General features: G+C 47.4%; 1 protein-coding gene across 2 annotated transcripts in view; it reads left to right on the top strand.

Moving 5' to 3' along the window:
- The window catches only part of CDC42SE1 (CDC42 small effector 1), a 55186-nt gene extending 35102 nt beyond the window's left edge, over positions 1–20084 (top strand). For both annotated transcript variants that reach the window (XM_007068106.4, XM_043535104.1), the window contains exons 3-5: positions 3330–3440; positions 12383–12482; positions 14124–20084. In XM_007068106.4, coding sequence (XP_007068168.1) covers positions 3330–3440; positions 12383–12454 — 183 coding nt within the window. In that variant the 3' untranslated portion in view covers positions 12455–12482; positions 14124–20084. The remainder of the gene's footprint in view (positions 1–3329; positions 3441–12382; positions 12483–14123) is intronic.
- Positions 20085–20287: the final 203 nt, after the last annotated feature.

Below are 20287 nucleotides of genomic sequence, written 5' to 3'. Positions count from 1 at the left end.
AAGAGCTTGGCAGCCATAGTTGATAGATAACTGGTCTGGTCTGAGTTAAGGCTCCTATACCATCAGCTGTATTTTCTTATCCACCCCCAAATTAGTCCCCGCAAGACTTTTCAAGCAGGTTGATCCTTCCTTTGCATTTGTCTTTAGCAATCTGTATGATCTTTCCAAAGTAATCTAGTACCAAATATACCCCTAGAAATCAAAACCTTTTAACTCAATCTATTTGTTCTCCGTACACAGTTTACATTCCTTTGTAGCTTTCCTCTTTGTGAAGAACAATCCTTTTGTTTTACAATGGAGAACTTGAAACCCACATGCATTTCTCCAGGCCGAAGTCTCTCATACTGCTTTGTTGAGTCTCTTTCTGGCCACCTCAGCATTCCTGCTCCTAACTCATCCAGCACAATCCTCTGAAAATAGAGGGACACCAGCACTTATTTGTTTTGAAGATCTATCCCAATATTAAATGATGACGGGCTGATGGCACTTCCCTGTGGTGTACCATTGTTAAAATGATATTCGACATAACTTTCCCAACTCCGACCTGCGTGGTCAGTTTACTCAAAAATTCTCTAATCCATTCACGCATTCTTCCCTTTATCCCCACTGCACCTAGTTCGTACAGTCAGCCGCTTTCTGGTCTCAGCTTCTTAGCTTTGTAATACTGGCCCAACCCTTCCCCTGCTGGGTTTCTAGCTCAGTTAACCCTGGCCCGTTTTTCTCTCAGGTGAGGCCAGATGATTTAATTGGCCTTGTGGGCCCTCATTTGTGGCTAATGCGGGCTGCGCGTCCCATCGTAGCGTAGCTCCGCAGGGGAGGAAAGTCTGTTTATTAGAGCTGCTCAGGAAACCTCCTTTTGTCCCGAATGAGAACAAAGCGTCCAAATTTCAAACTTTGCTGCACAATGAAATTTTTTGAAGATGTCGTTTCAGAAACATCAAAACAACCTTATTGGCGTGGTCTGTTCTGACTTTTTTATTCTACATTTTCATTTCAACCGTAATGCCCCCTATAAATTAGATGTTTCAATGACTTCCCATCAATTTTCAACTAAATCGATACATTCCCACGAAATGTTTGGATTTTGCTGAATCAGCATTTTTTGGTGGCAAACCATTTGATTAGAAACATTTTTGACTAGCTCTGCGGTTTATGCCAGCTGAGGAGCCAGCCCATGCCCAGAGCAGAGTGATGGTCCGTCCAGTCCTGTCTCTGACTGTAGCTGATGCCGAATGTTTCACAGCATGATGTAAAATGTCCACAATGCAAGCGATGCTGATACTGTGAAAAGAACCTGGCCCTGTATTATGCAATGTGGATCCCCTAAGCTGCCAGGGGAGCCTGGCCAAAGGGTTAGATAGGGAATGGGCTGCTTCCAACCTGGGCATCCCTATGCTGCTGCTGCAGCCCTTCTGCGCTCTGCATCCATCCTTCCGCTTCCTGTCGAAAGGACAGCGTATTTTGAAACATTTCCTCACAGTTACAGCCTGGGTTCTTGGCTTCAAAGCACCGGTCTCTACAGCTAGCGGGCATTGTGGCCAGACATCCTGTCAAAACTTACCCGGAGCGTGGCGGGGGGGGGGAGGTGAAGTCACTGTTTGCTGCCTGACAGAGGCAGAGAAGTGAAGGCTGCAGGCCAGCAGGAGATCTCATGCAGGGCTTGCAGGTCCCATTGGCAGCCGAGTGCGGTTAGCTGCAAGCATAGGCGTAGCCACATTGCATTCACAAGCCGTGGTTAGATCTGTCTCTCACCCATTGCTGGAGTGTCTAGTGCTTGGAAGTCCCCCTCCCTCTCCAGAGCAATTAGGTTTACTTACCCTATTTGAATGGTGGGGGTATTTTTCCCCCCCACACCCCTCCTTCATTCCACAGTAGACGTAGTCTCAAACCCACCCCCATGTTGTGGGTTGGGAAGTTCAGCTGCAGCGACCACTCTTGGGCTGGCGGTAGGGCAGGAAGGTTTGTTCACTGCTGCTGTCTTAGCTCCTGACCTGGGGTATCTTAAAATCCTTTGACGTCTTCTCAGATGGGGTTCTGACTCTGACTCTACAGCTGGGATGTGTCTCCCTCTCCTTGTGTTTGCCTGCAATCCGTAGGAAGTACCCAAGCCAGATCGGACCCATGGCCTAACTGGCCTGCCTTTGGTAGTAGCCACGAGCAAAACCCCTTGGAATGCACCTGGCCGGCAGGCACAAGGCTGTAACTTGGAGGCTGGCATGGGGATCTTCTGCCTCATTACTACACTCATTTACCCCAGCACCAGGTCTGGGGGCCAGGAAGGAATGTTCGGGCCAGGGAACATCAGCCGGGCCTTTGGCCAGGCTAGGTTTATCTTCTATGGAGCAAGATTCAGCCATGAGGATCAGGCAGGTGATTGATTTCATGTGATTACCAGGAATCCCCTGTCTCTGTGGGTCCTTCCCATCTGAGATGCCCTCCTTCCCCAGCCACTCTGGGGACAAACTCATGTGGGCTGGCTGAGCTTCCGCTTTCTGGGTACCTTAATGACTCAAGCTCTGGAGGCAGGGGGTGCTTGACACGAATCTGTCACACACGCTCTCCAACTTTCTTCCATTTCATGGGCTCTGGGATATATTCCGCCCTCACTCCATGGACTTAGGGGAGTTACTCCGACTCTAGCAATGGACCTGACAGCAGAATCTGGCCCACAGGGGACTGATTCTGGGCTCCGGTCTGGCCCCTGAATGCCACTCCAGCAGTGGAAAAGGACTGTGAAAAGGTGGCTAGAGGCCTGGGGAGAATTTCCCCAGAGCAGGAGCAGCACAGGGCGGGGTACGTGGTTCTGTGTTGTCCCCTGACCTGGGTGGGAGGACCCATAGTGCTGTGTGCTCTAGAAGTGCAGGCCGGAACCCCAGAGCTGCTCTAACTTACCGCGGGGGCCAACAGCACCTAGGAGAGTCAGAATTCAGGCAGCACAGAGCCCCCTTCCCATCTCGAGAGACACAGCACAGAATCGGTGCCTGCATTGCTCTAGAAATCAGCCAGCTAGGATCGGAGTTCTATTCCTGGTGCTGCCACCAACTCCTCTGCAACTTTGGCCAAGTCCCTGCCCCGTCTGTGCTTCAGTTTCCCCATGTGTAACTCGGGCACGATGAAACACTCCCTCCTATATAAAGCACTTTGAGAGCCCTTAAAAAACACACAAAGGGGCAAAACGTGTATTATTTAACCCACTAACTGCCCTTGCCACAAAGCCCAGTGGGCACAGTCCATGCCCCAAATGCCTGTCGATGCATCTCTCTTTGCCAGCAGGAAACTAATGTTAATTTCTGTGTCTGTTAAGTCTTCTTTTTTTGTTATCCCTGCAGAAAAAGAAGAGGAGGCGAATTGACCGTACTATGATAGGGGAGCCAATGAATTTTGTACACCTGACGCACATCGGATCAGGTGATATGGCAGCTAACGAGGGCCTTCCTATGGTACCGTATCATTTACTTCTTCATTTGGGGCAGAGGAAAATCTGTAGAATAATACACTGCAACTTCAGGGAAGAAACGGAGGGCTTGTCTACACAGGGATATGAAGGAAAGTTGATCCAAATTAACTGTAAATTTGCAGTGGATTAGTTAAACTACATTAAACGCCTGTGTGAACACCCTCATTTAGAATTAAAATGGCCTTAAATGAGGGTGTTCACACAGGCGTTTAATGTGGTTTAACTAATCCACTTCAAATTCACACTGTTCGTTAATTCAAATTAACTTTCCTGCATGTCCCCATGTAGACAAGCTCTTGTGCTCCCCCAGCAAGCTGCAGAGAGGTTGCCACTGAGTCAAAACAGAGCTCTCTAATTCTGCCTAGAGCAGCCCCTTCTGGCTACACGTACATCAGCCATGCAAAACTCCACTCTCCTGCTTGCTGGGCCGGTAAATTTTCATGACTCTTTTGTAAGACCGACTTAAATGCTGCTGAATTGGTATTATTTTATTGTCCAGGATGGGAAACAGTAAATGAACTCTCAGTCAGAGCTGAGAAGCTGCTGTTGTGCTGCTTTTGTCTAAAATGAACGTCCTGCTTGTGACTCAAAACTCTGCGGAGGGGAACTTCACCCTTGGATCAGTGCTGAGCCTTTGACAGACGAGCAAAATGCTATGGGGCGCGTGCGGAACAAATGGGAAGAGAACGTGGTCTAGTGCATGAGTTCTTAATTTGGGGGTCACGACTCACCTTCTAATGCTGCAGAATCGGGGAGAGGGGAGTTCTGGCAGGGGATCCCAGGGTGGAGACCATGTTCCTGTTTAGAGGAGTGAGGGATGGCTCTGTTTTGTAGAGCACCTAGTACAGCTGGGCCCTGACTGACTGGGGTCTATGTAATAGGGATAATTAATAACAGTCTGGGCAGCTGGAGGAATGGAGGAGACCCTTGTGCCTAAGGAACAGAACTAGATGTCCGGACACCTAGAGGCAATTCCTACCTCTGCCATGGGTTCACTTTGTAAATCACTTGGGCTGGTGGGTTAGTCTGAGGGCTGGTCTACATGGGGACATCCAGGAATATTAATCTGAATTAACTAAAGGTGTGAATTTGAAGTGGATTAGTTAAACTGCATTAAACCCCTGTGTGAACACCCTCACTGTGAATTGAAGTGGCCTTAATTTGGTTTAGCTAAATTCACTTTCAAAGTGAATTACACTAAACCGAATTAAGGTCACTTAGTTCTGAATAACAGTGGCCTCATGGGGATTTAATGCTGTTTAAATCTACTTCAAATTCACACCTTCAGTTAATTCAGATTAATATTCCTGCATGTCCCCATGTAGATCAGTCCTAAAATTCCTTGGCATTCTGCTGCTAGGAGGCCTCCCTCACTAATGGAAAGGTGTAGCTGTTACTGCTCTTAGGCCCCCTCTAGTGGGCTGCCTGTGAACTTTATGCTTCTAAGGACTGCCTACACACCCACTTATTAAACAATAACTGACACCACACCAAATGGATTTTTACCAGCCTATTTACATATGTAACTTTAAAGACACTGTTAAGCGTATGGAAATGCCTCCTTGTGACCCGACACACCCAGGCTTGCTGCTGCCTGCCTACCACTAGATCAATCACATGCACCAGAATCTGTTTGACTCAGCAGCTGTGTTTGGAGGCCAGGGTGAAAGCTAACACAACAGTCTGTGCCCTTTCATAGGGAGGGACTCGGATCTATCCCCCCTCAATTTCTTAAAGCCTGTGGGGCTGAGGCTTCCACTGGAGGTGGCCTCAGGGACCGCAGGCAGATCTGGTCCTGAGTAAATGTTCCTAGAGGATGGTGAGAGACTTGAGGGTTACTGGGGGGGATTTGGGCCATGAGGCTAAATGGCCTGAGCCAAGCAGCAGGAGGAAGAGGTGGGACACAAGGAGACTTGCAAATGAAAACAAGGTTTAAGAGAGGTAGCTGTGTTAGTCTGTATCGGTAAAAACAACGAGGAGTCCTTGTGGCACCTTAGAGACTAACAAATGTATTTGGGCATAAACTTTCATGGGATATAACCAACTTCATCAGATGCAAATGAAAAACGCTGGCTGTTTGGCTGTTTTTCAGACTGGGAAGCATCTACCCCAGGCTTCTGAGTTGCTGGTTTAGAGTGAAACCCTGGTCCCATGGAGGGCAGTAGAAGTTCTGCCATTAGGATCTGGATTTTGCGCTTAGTCTGATCTAACGAGTTTGTTTATTTCCATGTGTCCGGTGCCTGTGTGTGCGACACAAAGGTCCAGCTAGATGGGCACCTGACCTGCCACAAGTTATATTCTCCCTCTCAAGCCATCTCATTTATCCAGCCTTCTGCAGGGGAAGTCTAAGACACTCCTGATCTCTAGGGCACCCTGCGCGGCCTCTCCATCCACCAGCGGGATCCTCCATTGGGCCAACAGGGAGAGGAAGATCCAGGGTCTAAGACCCTTCACGGAGGGCACCATTCTACCAGCCCTGTCCCATCTATACTGGGGAGGCTGTTAGCTTGAGCACCCCAGCTGATTGCAGCTGCTGTGGTATCACGCTGGGAAAAAGGCAGCTTCTAATGGCAGCCAGACTCCCAAAGTGACGAGAGTAAATGCCCAGGAGTGTTTACCCTTGCTGCTCTCTTGAGTCTGTTCCTCCTGGCCTGGCATTCTCTCTGCCCGTATGTCTGCGCCTCTTGCAGTGTTCTGGTCTGCGTTATTTAAGCAGTGGAAATCTTTACGTAAGAGCCTCCTTGTGCCCCAGCTGTTACGTCCAAGTGCCCTGTGCTCTCTTCTAAAGTGCTCACTGCAATTCCCAAAGCCTGGATTCATCAAGCACCACAGCACGGCATCAGGGAACGTTGCCTCCCTGCAGCATGGCATGTGCCTTCGCCAGGGCAGAAGCTTGCACGTACCTAAGCAGCGGCACTTAACTAAGATGTGGCTCTGGAATTTGGAGTACAGTTTGCGTCAGGAAGACAGATTCTCTCACATCCTTCTGGACTTTGGGGCTTCTCGGCTTTTACAGGCTTCTCCGTGGCATAAAGCCACGCGCCACGTTAGACGCTGATTCTCTGCTTTGGCAAGAAGTCCCTGCGCTGCACAGATACGGCCTCCTTGAATTGAGTAAGCACGGGAGTGGGCGTCGGGAGTTCTGGGAATCTCTGCCCTGCCACTGGCTTGAGCACTTCCCCTTTCTGAGCCTCCTTTTCTCTATCGGCAAGACAGAGATAATGCTCAGGTAGCAACCTGTCCACTCACAGCAGAAAAATCTACCGGGGCTTTCCCAAAGAGGCGGCCCGTAAAAGTCCTTTTTCTGGTCTGTCCTCACAAGCGCATGTTTGCTTTAGAGTGGTAACGGCACCGAGAATAGCCGCAGTGCTCCACACCCTGTGCACGTCGCACTGACTCTGCATGGGTAGAACCAGCCACTACAGCTGCCCCCGGGTGACTTCAGAGGTGTCTCCCTTCCGAACTGGGTGGTTCAAGGAAACGTAGGTGACGAGGCTTATCCCCGCTGGATCATCGGTTCAAATCCAGTCCTGGGTGGTGGCGACTGGCTGCAGGCAGCTGACTGGCAGCTCCAATGCGGATGGAGCTGGTGGCTCTAGTCAGGTCTTGGAGCACAAGCATCCCTATCACAAAACCTAGTGTCACTAGTGCTGATGGCAGCATAGGCCACGGACTGAATGGACCCCAAATTCTCAGCCTCGCAGGTCAGGACTGAGCAAGGATGGAGGGGGAAGCCATCAAGGCTGGTGTCCCTTGTTCGGTGGACACACAGGCTTCAGCCACGCTGCCAGTATGGTGTTCTCTTAGATCGGGCACTGTCCGCTGGAGGAGCGGTTCCGTGGGACAGCTGCCAGTGCTGCATTGATCCCCGCTGCCCATTGTCATGGCTGTTACTGTGCTGGCTGTGTAGTTTCAAGCCATGACCTGTAAAGGAGAAGAAGGGGGCATTTCCCTCCCCACCACGCTCCCCCAGCAGTAAACATTTTGCCACCAAGCTTCCTGGAGGAGGAGAGTGTCACGTTCTGAAGAGCGACACAGGAGATATTTGTTGTGACATGTTGGGTGTCCTTCCTGCAGCTGACGGGAAGTTGCTCGCAGCCTTGGTGAAATCGCTCTTGACTGTGACTTGCAAATCCTAGCAGCAGGGTGTTTAATTTGGCAGGCTCAAGGGTGAGAGAGTTTCACAACAAAGGTAATGTGATGGGTCAGCTGTAGGTTTTTTTTTTTTTTTTTTTTTTAAATCTCCTCTAAATGCACTTGGACAGAGCGGGCCCGAGCAACTCTTTCTGCATGGCTGACTACTCCTTTTGCGGCTCTGGGTCTAGTTGTCCACATTCCTGAGTCCATTCAGAGTGTGGACTGGGATTCTGGACTCCTGGATTTTCTTTGCAACACTGCCACTGACTCTTCTCATTTGTTTTCTCACTTAAACAAAAACACTTCCTGGGAAGCACAGCCAAGGAAGAGAGCCACAGGGCTGGGCCAACAAACAGGTATGAAGTGCTTTTCTCTGGAACCCCTCTAGGTTTTCCCATGATCAACGTACTGAGTGCACAGAAAGCAGAGTGGTTTGAGATGGGAATGGGGTAAAAGCAGGGCTCAGTGAAGTAAAGACCATGTAGGCAATCTAGAGGATCCTCCGAGAGACTGTGTGTGTGTGTGTGTGTGTGTGTGTGTGTGTGTGTGTGTGTGTGTGTGTGTGTGTGTGTGTGTGTGTGTGTGTGTGCGCGCGTAAGCTGGTGTATTCCAAGGGCATAACATTTACTCTTCAGAAGAAGCTTGGACCTCCAAGGCAATCAGACCTAGCAGAGATGGTTCAATGGGACCTTGATCATTCAGAGCAAGGAAAACTGTCCTTCAATCTGCTGAGAACTTTAACAAGGTGCTGCCCAGCACCAACTCCAGCCCATCACCCAGCTTCTATTGATTTATGGGACCCCGTGTAAAACAAAGAAGCCAGTCCTACCTGAGCAAGGATAAGGAATCCAACTACAGAGGTTCCCAGGTGGCTCTTTCCACCAGTGACTGACGTCAGCACCATTCGCAGGTTCTTGGATTCTAAAGCCAGAAGAGACCACCGCGATCACCTAGTCTGACCTCCTGGCCTGCACCATGCAGGAGACTGCCCTGGATTAATTCCATTTCTCCTTTGCCACTTCACGGATTTTTATGGCCAAACAACTATCCTCTTTTTGCAGCCTCTTCAGGAACTCTCTTATTCCACTGTCTCCATTCCTGACCGTAGGGGACCTTCCCTCTTGGTTCAGGTCACTGAAAGACAATGTTAAAGAAGGTATCCTCTGATTTCATACAGCCCCCATCCCAGTTGGTATGCTCTAGATCAGTGGTATCCAAACTTTTTTGATTGTGCACCCCTATCAGTAAAAATTTTTTGAGCACGCACCCCCAATATATATATATTTATTTATGTATAAATTATATACATGTACTAATATACTGTGTAAATTATAAAACATACACACAAAATAGAAATTATAAAGATGAAATAATTTTTTTAAAAAAATGTAACGGTACAAAAAACCTTTTTGTTCTCGCTAAAAAAAAAATAAATATTTTTAGTGAGAGCAATGTGATTGAATATGCTTTATTATTTTTGAAAATCTTGGTTTAACACTTTGTGATACAGCGGGTGCTCAGGGTCGGGTGCAGGGTCTGGGAGGGAGTTAGGGTGTGGGAGGGCGCTCAGGGTGGGGGTGCGGGAGAAGGCTCAGGGCTGGGGCAAGAAGGAGGTACAGAGCACTTACCTGGGGCAGCTCCTGTTTGGTGCAGGGGATGTGCAGGTGGTTCTGCGCAGTGCAGCACCACCCCCATGGCCACTATTCTGGGAGCTGCGATTCCCCGGGGCCCTGGCCTGCAGCTCTAAAGCCCCTTTCAGAATGTGGCCCTGGGAGCACGGACCGGAGGACTCGGGAGAAGCAGGGGCAGCTGCGCAGCCAGCGGCTGGAAAGAAGCAGCGCTTCCCCCCTCAGGGCTGCCCAAGTCCAAGTCCCTTAGCATCTTGCAGAAGCAGCCCCAGGGAAGGCAGAGGCCAAAGGTTGGGAAGCGTTGGGTATGGGCTGTGCAAAGGCAGATGCGCTGGCCAGAAGATAACTGGGCCTGATCTTTATTCTCGGGTATGCGGTGGCGGGGAGAGTGGTGGAGTTGTGGGAACTGGGCTTGGAGGGTCTGAGCGTAACTAATGAACCCTAAGACTGGGGATTAACCGGGCATGTTTGTTTTTATGATCAAACAGTTTCACTTGGGAAAAGTGATAGAATAGGTCCGCCTGCAAGAAAGGCCACAGTTAAGGCCGTGCTGGGACTGGGCGGAGGCAGCTAACCCACAGATTCGGCTGGAGCCAGTATAATCTTGTTTTGCAGCAAGGCGGAGACGTGCTGCAAACACAAATGTGGTCAAAGTTAACTCAGCAGATTGGCACATGCTCTGCCCAGGCTTATAGGGTGCTGCCTGGCTGCCTTATATTCTCCTAGTTGGAGTTCTGCTGGGATCTGATCCTGCCAGGTGCTCTGCGCTTCCCCTATGGCTCCGAGTGCCCTCACCTCCCATGAGAAGGGAAGGCGCTCGGCAGCTAGCCGAGGGGGCAGCTAGGGTGGGGGCAGCAGTTACATAACTCCTTTTTCCACTTGCGAGTGTCAGGTCAGCCTGAGGACGAGTTGTATTTTGCCAGGTTGCTCCTGCCCAGTTGATTAAACCTGCTTAACTCCAAGGGTGGGGCCTGGAAGCATAGAGAGAGAAAGCACAAGTCCATGAGTAATTCTTCTTGGGATCCAGCCTGCCCTTGCCAGGCATGCAGACACAGTGCGCACTGAAAAAGGGTGGTGAATGATGGCAGTGAACTCACTCAGAACGTAGTGCAGCCGGCACTAAAAATCCCAGGGTCTTTTTGCAAGTGACCTTCATACTGGAGTTTCCTTCTAGAGGAACCAAAGTTTGGGCTTTTTCGGTCAATGGCTTTGCACTGATGCTAATCATTTATCTTCACGTGGTGCTTCCCTAGCTGATGATTTCAATGCGCTTTACAAACAGGAATAAACGACTGCCTCCAATCCCCTCAGCTGCGAGGAGGGTCTGTGGTGACCTGTTCCCTCCCGCCTCCCCTTATAGATGGGCTACAGAGAGGAAGTGACTTGCCGCATTCACACTTCTGTAGAGTTGGGAGTCAGGACTCCTGAGTTCCATTCCCAGGCCCAACTGCTCTGACCACTAGATGTTGCTCCCTCCCAGACCTGGGAATGGAACCCAGGAGTCCTGATGGCTAGTTCTGTCTGCTGTGGTCATTGGTTCTCCTGAAATGTGCAGAAATGTTAATGCTGAACAAAGTTTGTTAGCCTGCTAACAATCTCTTTTGGGGTCTATGACCATGACCCAGGGTTAATGGTGCTTGTATGGCTCCCTTGCAGCTGAAGAAACAAAGCCAGGCAGGTACATCTTGAAGGTATTAAAGGAATATCACAGGCTCTGCAATAAGTTGGATGGCATCTCCTTGTTCAGCACTTATTCTATAAGATCCACCAGCATAAAACATAAGCAACATCTCAGCTGGCTGAGCTTAATGAGCAGCTGCCTGAATTTTGAGGGGAGAGAAGTGGCAGGAGACACAAAACTAGGATGCAGGAGGAGAAGAGATGAATCCAACACCGCCACATTAAGCTAGGTGGAGGGTAAGGAGAAACTGCCTCACTAGGGTGCCCGCTCTTTCTCCCATCAGACTCCCAAGAGAGGGGTGCCGGTGGGTTGGGATATTGGGCTTTAAAATCGCATCCTCCTGATATACCATCTCACCTTCCACCCTTAAACCTGATTTAAGTGGACACTATCTGCAGAAATGCTTTCCGGTCCCAGCAGCACCCGGGTGGTGTGCTAAGAAAGAGCCCCAGCCAGCCCTGCCCTGGCAGGTGGGAAAAGCCAGATAGGAACTGGACCAGGCGCTGAGCACAGAAGGGGCAGGAAACAAACAGCCAGTGTCTCTTCTCCCACCATAGCTCGGTAGCAAAGATCCTCCGATTGAGCAGACAGCCTCGGTGCTTGTAGTGAGCCATGTGTTAGAGTGGCTGCCAGATCCAGGGTTCTCTTGATGCAGTGGCAGGGTGGGAAATGACACATGCAACCGAGCAGAGAAGCCATCTGGCATGTAGGGCAGGATAGGAACCAGAGAGGGCATATCTGAGATCCCACAGAGCCAGAGAACCCCTCTGCGGAAAGCCAGCTATGGCCTTGCTAAAGACACCCCACCACCTCCGAGCTCCATGATTAGGGCTCCTCTGTGTCCTTTGCGTTCTTGCCCAGAGGAGGGAAACTCCCAGTGGGAGAAGGGATGCAGATTTTTCCCTTTATGCTCCTCTCCACCATGAAGGGCTTGGAAGCAAACTCTCTGGTGCTGCCCGTCTTCCACCTTGTCAGGTAAGGCAGCACTATCTATCCCCCATCTTTGTGCCAGGCGAAAATCACTTAGCCAAGATCACACAGCAAATCGGTGGCAGAGCTGAGGCTCGAACCCAGGAATCTGGACTCCCAATGCCTCTTGCTCTAACCATGGGACCACACTTCTCTCATAGAGTTGGGTATGAAACCCAGGAGTTGTAACTCTAAGCTCCCGCCTCTCAACTAGCCTACAGGCCCTGCGGTAGCCTGAAGGAAGGAATTCAGGAGTTCTAGCTTGCAGAACTCAGCTCAAACCACTCCATGGCAGCTTTGTCAGGCGACCAAAAACACATTCTCAGTAGATGCTGGTTGATTTCAGTGCAGCTTTTTCTAATCCATGCGCAGTACAGCTTGGTAGCAGTTCTTAGCTAGGCCGTCACTAACACAAATGTTCTACCCCTTTGCACAAAAATATCCTAGAGGCGCAGTTTTAAATGACCATGTTTTAAGTTGCGCTCTCTCTCTCTCTCTCGCTCTCTGCAGACAGGCGCTGTTCAAGAGATGAGATCCAAAGGCGGACGGGAGAGACAATGGAGTAGCTCCAGAGTTTTGTAGCTCTAGAAGTGGAGTGTAGCAACAGAGTGTAAGTACCTTGCTATCTCTGTGAATTTTGGGAGAGGAAATTCCCCCTTCTGCATGATGACTGCACAGAACATACTATCTCAATCAATTAATCTGATTAGGTCCAGATGTAAAATCAGTCAGCCGCTGGACTGATCACTTTTCCGTTTACTGCTAGTAGGCATTACACACTGAGGTCCGGTAGGTTTCACATTAGGGCTGGGGTTTGAGGCCTGAATCTCACTGAAATCCCAGCCTTGGAACCTGTAGGTTGAGACTTTCCAAATGCCCAGTGATCTTGGATGCCTTAATTTTTGGCTGTCCAACTTGAGGCACTCTAAGGGTATGTCTACATCGCACAGTTAGCCCAAGTCTGCAGGATCTGGGCTTGTGGACTCAGTGCTTCCAAGCCCATAATTGAGCGTCCCCACTGCACTGTAAACCTGGGCTTATAATTCCTGGACCCAGGTCTCACAGCCGTGTTTAATGTGTCCATATTGCACTACGCAGACCTTCTAACTCAGGTCAGCTCAAGCTGCAGACTCGAGTCACAGTGGGACTCTGGCTCTAACCCACCCTCCTTGGCAGAGTCCTAGTACCTGGATCCTGAGTGCTGGCTGACCCAAGTCAGACTAATTTGGGAGTGGATTGCAGGGAGGGCAGGTTGGGCTCAAACCCGAGTCAGAAGCCGGGCTGAGTGTGCAATGTAGATATACCCTAAAGGGGGTGTGGCTATTCAGAATCTGCGGGACCCTCACCTTTTAAAAGTAAAATGGGCACCTTCGTAGTATCTCAAGTTGGGCTGGGTACTTCTGAAAAGCTTGGCCTTAAAATATAATCCTCCCCAGCTCCGTCCTAATCATTTCATATGATTACTCCAGCAGTCCGATCTCCAGATGAACAGAGAAAGCACACCCCTACAAACTGCTTAGATCATAATATAAAGCTGGGGGGAAAATAAAAGACCAAACCATATGCCACCTCCTAAGTTCCTTTCTTATAGGGGGTGAAATTCATCCCTCTGCTGAAAATCAGCACAAGGCCCCAGGCACTGCTCCAGTCAGCAATTCCCAAACTTTTGGAAGCTGAAATCCTGCCCCTTCAGTAACCGAATCAAACACACACTCTTCCCTATCTGTACCCCACCCTCAGCTGGCGTTAAAGGCAGATATAACTTAATGCAGACATCTGTTTCCCCAAGTCTAGTCTCTGGCACGTCCCATGCTCCTTCTCCTTTCTTACATGCTTTGAACAGTGAAATAGTTAATGATATTGCCATCTGGAGTATCTTCCTTGGCATCTGAGTTAGCACCAGCACAGACAAATCTGAGAGAACATTTCCAGCTCTCTGCAAACTCAGGCAGACAGATGCTCTGGTCACATTTAGAAAGTTTGCTTCTCAAGCATAAGCGCTAGACATGTCCGCTTTCATTTTTAAAGACGGCCACTGTAACTGATAAGCCTGTCCATGCTCCCTGGCTAGTCCTTTGTGTCTTCACCAACTCTAGGGGCAGCTCAGACTCCAGGCAAGATTGGTTTAAGTGGCGCATAAGCCCTTGTGCTGACCTTCTGCACAGGGATGAAATTCACCCACTTCTAGCAATTCACTCTTCTTCTCTGCCACCACATTTTAACTCTTACTTTAATCTGTTTCACTTTGCAGGTTCCAGGCTACATCAACAGCCCACACTTGAATTGCCTGTTTGCCAGACAGGCGGAAATACAAATATTTAGCGCTTTATTCACTCAATAACTTATGCAAACTGATCCCAAACTTTGATTTTTTTTTTTTTTACATGTTTTCTCAGCATCTAATAAGTTTCATTGAAAGTGCAATGTGGGTTTTTTCTTTTTTTAATACTGAAAGCTCCTCTCCTAATGGCTCCCCCCAGTGTGAATCCCAGCAGCTTGTGTTTTGCGGTTGTTGTTCGTTTTTTTTCAGAGCTCTCTAACTCTATTCCTGACTATAAGCACAAAAATAACAGCCAAGCACCAGTCTATTCAACAGTCTTTCAGCGCTGCCGTGAAGAATCAAAAATCAGCCCATGAAACTGTCAGAGCATCGCTTGGTCCCACCTTCAGTGGGAGGGGAAAGGACACTGCTAAAACATGTGCTGGTCTTCAAGCTATACGATTTCCTCTTTGGAATTTGATCCAATTTAGGGGCTGATGATCAGGATCGCTGTCAGAGCAAAACACTCGTTTAACACCAATGTGTTCGGCTTAACTGGTTTTTAATAGAACCAGAAAATATTGATGTCCATGGCTCTACGCAACTTAATGAGCCGAGCTTTAAGATGGGAATATTCGTGAGCGATAGAGGGTCTAGCTGTTCGAGAGCGGAACTCCCGAGTGCTAATCCTGCCTCTGACTTAGATTCCTCTTGCAGCTTGGTCTTAAGTGCTTTCCCGAGTCAAGGCCTTAGGCCTACGTTTTAAAAGGTCTCCACCAATTTTGGGTGCCCAACTTGGAGGCACCTCGGGGGCTGATTTTCACAGGTGCCAAGCTTCTGAAGTTCGGGGACGTGGCCCAGCTGAAAATCAGGCTCTTGATGTCGCAAGTTGAACACCCAAAGTTAGTAGACTATTTTTCAAAAGGGTGGCCTCCCTGCCTCAGTTTCCCCAGCTCATAATAACGTGCCTACCTCACAGGGATGTTGTGAGGATTAGCATTCTGCAAAGAGCTGTCTGTGCTATATAACAGGACTTTTAGAAGGAATGGATTTACCCAGTGGTCTCGATACTTCTTCAGGTGCACGATGAAATGCACAACACAGCAATCAACAGCGTACTTAGGAGGACATATTAATGGCCAATATCTTCAGAACTGAATAGCGATCTTCAGGGCCTCAGTTTGGAGACACCTTAATGTGGCTTGATTTTCAGAAAGCGAGGCGCGCCTCTGAAAAACAGCCCCTTTAAAATCCTAAGTCACTTTTGAACAACTTTGGCCTGCGGCTTTAAGACCTGTCTCATGCAGTGTGTGGAACAGTTTTCTGTGACGAGACCAGTCCTGTAAGAGGTGATGCGTATAAACTACAGTCATGGTTGAAAGGGGATCTTCCTCCATATTTCTGTTAGAGATGCCAGTGTGGTACAAACACACACATAGGTGGGTTTTTTGTTTCCGTTTTAAGACAGAAAGCTAATTTAGAAGTCCTCAGCTATATCTCGGCAGTACTGTTCTAATACTGTGGAAATACACAATAGCCCCGGAGACAAACCCCTAAAGGTGAATTGCCTAGCGATGATTCAGTATCACGCCGCAAACACGTCTGAAGAATTACGGTTACTACCTCTTTCTGATTGAGGTGTCCTCCAGGAGAGAGCATCCGTCTTCACGAAACTCTACCTGCAATATGTTTCCTCTAAAGTGTACTCATGCCAGGAACTGATCCCATCCAAAGTCACTGTGGATACAGTCAGAATTGTTCTCTTAAGGCCCAGTCCAAAGCCTGTTGATGAACAGGAGGACAGCCTGTTGGCTTCAAAGAGCTATGGAGCAGGCTTTTAATAATGTGACCATAAAGCTTTCAATAATGAGAATTGGGGCCCGAAGGATAAGGCACACACCGCCTGCTGCAACAATTCCAACACATCCACAGCCAAGGGGAATAAGGCTGCTTTGACAGCAACTCGCTCTAAGTGAAATATGCTCTGGGAATTGAAAAGTCTCTTCAAAGTGTTTGTCTCTGGATCTCTCCCCTACATTCACCTTTGAAACTAGTCCCCTGGTACATTCCCCAGAAGAGCAAGCAGCTGTTTTGTCTTTCATCTATGGGGGGCATTGCTCCCCATTGCCTTTGGCTTACAGGCAATGGGCCCAATTCATCTCTTTACTGGAGTAACTCCCACTGAGCTAAGTGCAGTAACCCTTGATTTTTGACCATACACGTGAGAACAGGAGCTGCCCAGGGTGTAAGCTGGCAGAGAATTTGGTGCATAGCTGTACAAAGCAGGACGTCGGCCATAAAGGGAAGGACTAAATCTTGGAACAGCAAATGAATCATTGGGGCCTGACTGGATGTGCAGCTAACTGTCACTACAGCTCTGCTTCAGGATTCCTATCAATGAGAGTGGCAGTAAGTTATCGATACAGTGGACGAGAGCTGCTATGGTTTGGTACAGAGTATAAACATCAGTGTGGTTTACCAAGTGGCTTGGATTGAGAGCACGATAACTGAGAAGTAGCCAAGGACTGCAGAGCTTGCTAGCCTCCCCTTTTAAACAGCCTTGTTTTGTGAAGGGCCAGATGGCTTGTGGGACCTGGTAGTGGGATACGGAGCTTCTTAAATTCTAGGCTGCTCCTACAAATTCAGCCCATGTCAGTAGCCATGGAAAGCTATTGTTGGCCATCTAACAGCTGTTTGGTGAGTCTCTGCCCCAGTGACACACACTGCTATTACAATTTCTGGTAGTCTCTAAGGCAAGGCGCAGGTTTGAATGCGCTACGGCAACTGGATTCCCCTCTGGAACAGAGTGAAAGACACTAGCTGGGCTATGTGTTGTGGGAAGCTTGTCTTGCTGTTGTCCCAGCGGGAGGGAAGATGTTGGTCTCCAAAGGTCCCAATCTGGTGCCTTTTTATCAGCATTAAATTCACCCCAAAATTAGGAAAAATAATCTAAGTTTGTGTTGGGAACTGTAGGCGCTCCCAGTTGTTTCATATTTGTATGTCCCAACATGCTTGTGAGTTAGTAAATTGCAACCACACCTCTTTGTGTATCGTTGCTTAGCTATATACATGCACACTCTGGTCAAAGGTGAGAAGGAAACTGTGTATTGCATTCTCTGTTTTTTGCTTCATGTGCTACGCTCTTTTTCGCCAGTTTCTGAAAAGTTTTAGGCCTGATTTGCATTGAAAGCAGAAGATATTCTGGATGAAGCTGTGAAAGCTGACCTATGGAGATAAATCAGTTCTTCTGCAGAAAGCTAGTCCGTGCTCTTCCATTGGTTTTCCTCCTGTACTGTGTTGCTTTCCTTGGTATTTTATAAATGAACTGCAGATGCTGATTCAGTTTTTCCAAAACCTGAAACTAAAACTTTTGTGCTATCCTGAGGGAGGGTGTCTTTAGAACTGCCAAATGCATTTGTTGACATGGAACAGTTTGTCGAAATGGAGATGCTGCCATCCTTTCTATGAGCACATACTGAGGTGAGGTGGGGAGGGGTTAAAATGGTTTGCCCTGAACTGGAGTCTGTCTGATGTACGGTTAAGATCCTGACAGTCTCTGCATTTTTTTTATTTTTTTAGTCCTGTTTGTACATTGAAAGCTAGAAACTTACATAAAGCTACTGTTTAGCTGAGGCTCTGAAAGCCTGTTGCAAAAGCATCTCGTTTGCCTGCTAGTGTTCCTACAAAGTGAAGGGGCATTATTGGTCAGCAGACCAGGTTCCAGTCAGAGGAACAAGCACGCTTCTTTTAGATTTGTGGAAATGCAGAGTGCCTCCATCTAACTCAGTGTAAAATCCAGAATAATACTGATGACAACACTGGATTTACACTAGTTTAAGTGAGGGCAGAACCTGGCCTTGAATTGGTGACATTTCACACAACAGAGTAGGAAACACACCATTTTGTTTGTTGCAAAAGGCACATCTATTTTTGCAAGCTTTTAGAAGAAGATTTTAACTGCCAGTTACAACCTAATCTCGATCACTCACACAGCTGCAGATCTGGCATCTGACTCTAGAAGAGTTGCTCCAGGTATACCCCGCTGATAGAAATCAAATCTGGCCCTGTGACTTTTTAAAAAAATCACTGTCAGGTTAAATCATATTTTAAAACCTCACAACATGAATTTCTGTATTGTTAGATGATTGTAACTGGAAAAAAAAATTAAAAGTCAAGTTCACGTTTCACTATTTATGTAGTTTTGATTACTTTGTATGTTTCTCTCAGCTTTGACAGTGAAAATAGGTCATTTTCCCCTTTTGGTTTCTAGTCAGTTTCAGTTTTATGTTCACTGCTACTAGCCAACACTGCAGTGTATTGCAACCCAAATACTGCAGGGGGATGTAATGTTTATGTGGTGGTTTTTGTTTTTTAATTGTTTCAATTTTTTAAATTTTATTTTCTATCTACAGGTGGATATTGGTTTTTAAAAGCTTATTTTTAAACAAAACCTGAGTTTTGGATCCCAATTTAACCTGACAGGTCACTATTAAATGAAAATCATCCCCTCCCTACCAACCTCTCTGGTCCGTGGTATCCGTGCAAAACCCTTTCTTACCATGCTCTGCATGTCTGTTTGTGCTGAGAAACACAAAGTAAGGACCAATATTCTGCAGTCTTTAAGCGAACCAAACTTCCCATTGACATTAACAAGCACCCCGCTCTTACTGGAGTCAAGGGCCAAGTGTGAGATGCTCATTTTAAGGCCCTGATCCTGCCCCATTGAAGTCAATGGGAGTCTTGCCACTGGGAACAAGCTTTAGCACTAAAAGCCTGAAGCCACAAGAGGCAGGAGGGGCCTGATTCTCTGTTGTCCTGCATGTTGTGCACTCATTTACATGAATGCAAATATTGCCAGAATGGCAGTGACTTTACATGCTTTAAATAACTGCACATGGTGCAGGATGATGGAGAATGACAAGGACATTTCTTCACACATGAGTAGGAGGCAGCAAGGCACCTGTACTTGTGCATTTATTTATCCTCAAGAGTTTCCCAATGAGCAGAAGCAATTGGGCAAATCAAATGGAAAAGAGAGATCTGGAACAGTCTTAGGCAGAGACCAGAATCCCTGTGGATAAAATAATCCTGAAAAACAACTCTCTCATTCAATGCTGCAGAAGCCTGATGGCTTTCTCTGCTCTGCTAAATCCTCTCTTTGCTGAAAGAGTTCTGGAGAACTCTTTTACTTCCTGGCTGTTTTGGAGAACTGGGTCCTGGACCTCCATCACTTGAGCGCCCCAAACTCCCATGGAAGTTTGCGGTGTGCAAGAAATGGAGGATCTGTGGATATTTTTTTTTTTAATTTTTTTTTTTAAGCTACAAGCAAAAAAATGGCAGAATGGGTAAGAAGGAGGGATGCTTTGCTGAATGAACTTACTCAGCTATCATACATTTGGAAAAGATCAACTGTTGGCAAAGAGGAAAAAAAAAAAAGCACAGGACTTATCACAAGAATCTGGCTCAGTTTTCCAATAATTTGATTTTTAAATAAGTAAGTTGATGATGTAAAATTCTAGCTCCTACACAAACTATGGATTTCACAGCTGGCCTGTTGAAAACAATCACTCTGATAGAATAGCTGGGCTATTCTGATGTTACCTAAAAAAAATTTTTTTTTTTTTAAAGCAAGAAATGCATTGCATATGAAAAGGTATCACGGCTAAAGAAACTGAGCACTGGGAAGCCATAGCGATAGCTGTTCGGTGGATCCCTCTTACTATAAATCCAAATACACTGAAATGTATTTATCATAATCTCTGCTGTACTGAGACACTGTTGTAGAAAATTTACAATTATATTCTTCTGTGCAAAAGGATTTTATGGGGGTGGGGGAGTGTCTGTGGAACAGTTGTACAGAAATAGCCTTCTTTCTCTTTTACACACCTTAACTTTTCCTACACAGTGTGTGTTTGTTTGAAAATAAAATAAAAGTTAAAGATTTTTGTCTGATTGCTTGTATGAAAAGAGACTATCATGTTTTGTGAAGTGGAAGGTTGGACTGTCCCTCTGTGTCCTTCCCCCCCCCCCCCCCTTTACAAATAAACTTTAACTTCTGTTCCATAATTTTCAGTTCCTACTATTAAATATTTATACAGAACATAAGATGCTCAGGTGGATGAAAAAGGTGACATTCTCATTCATGAAAGATTCAT

The sequence above is a fragment of the Chelonia mydas genome, chromosome 24 (genome assembly GCF_015237465.2).
Source record: "Chelonia mydas isolate rCheMyd1 chromosome 24, rCheMyd1.pri.v2, whole genome shotgun sequence".
Taxonomy (NCBI): Eukaryota; Metazoa; Chordata; order Testudines; family Cheloniidae; genus Chelonia; species Chelonia mydas.
Note: the sequence above shows the minus strand (reverse complement) of the source record. Positions and strands in the feature narration are given on the sequence as shown.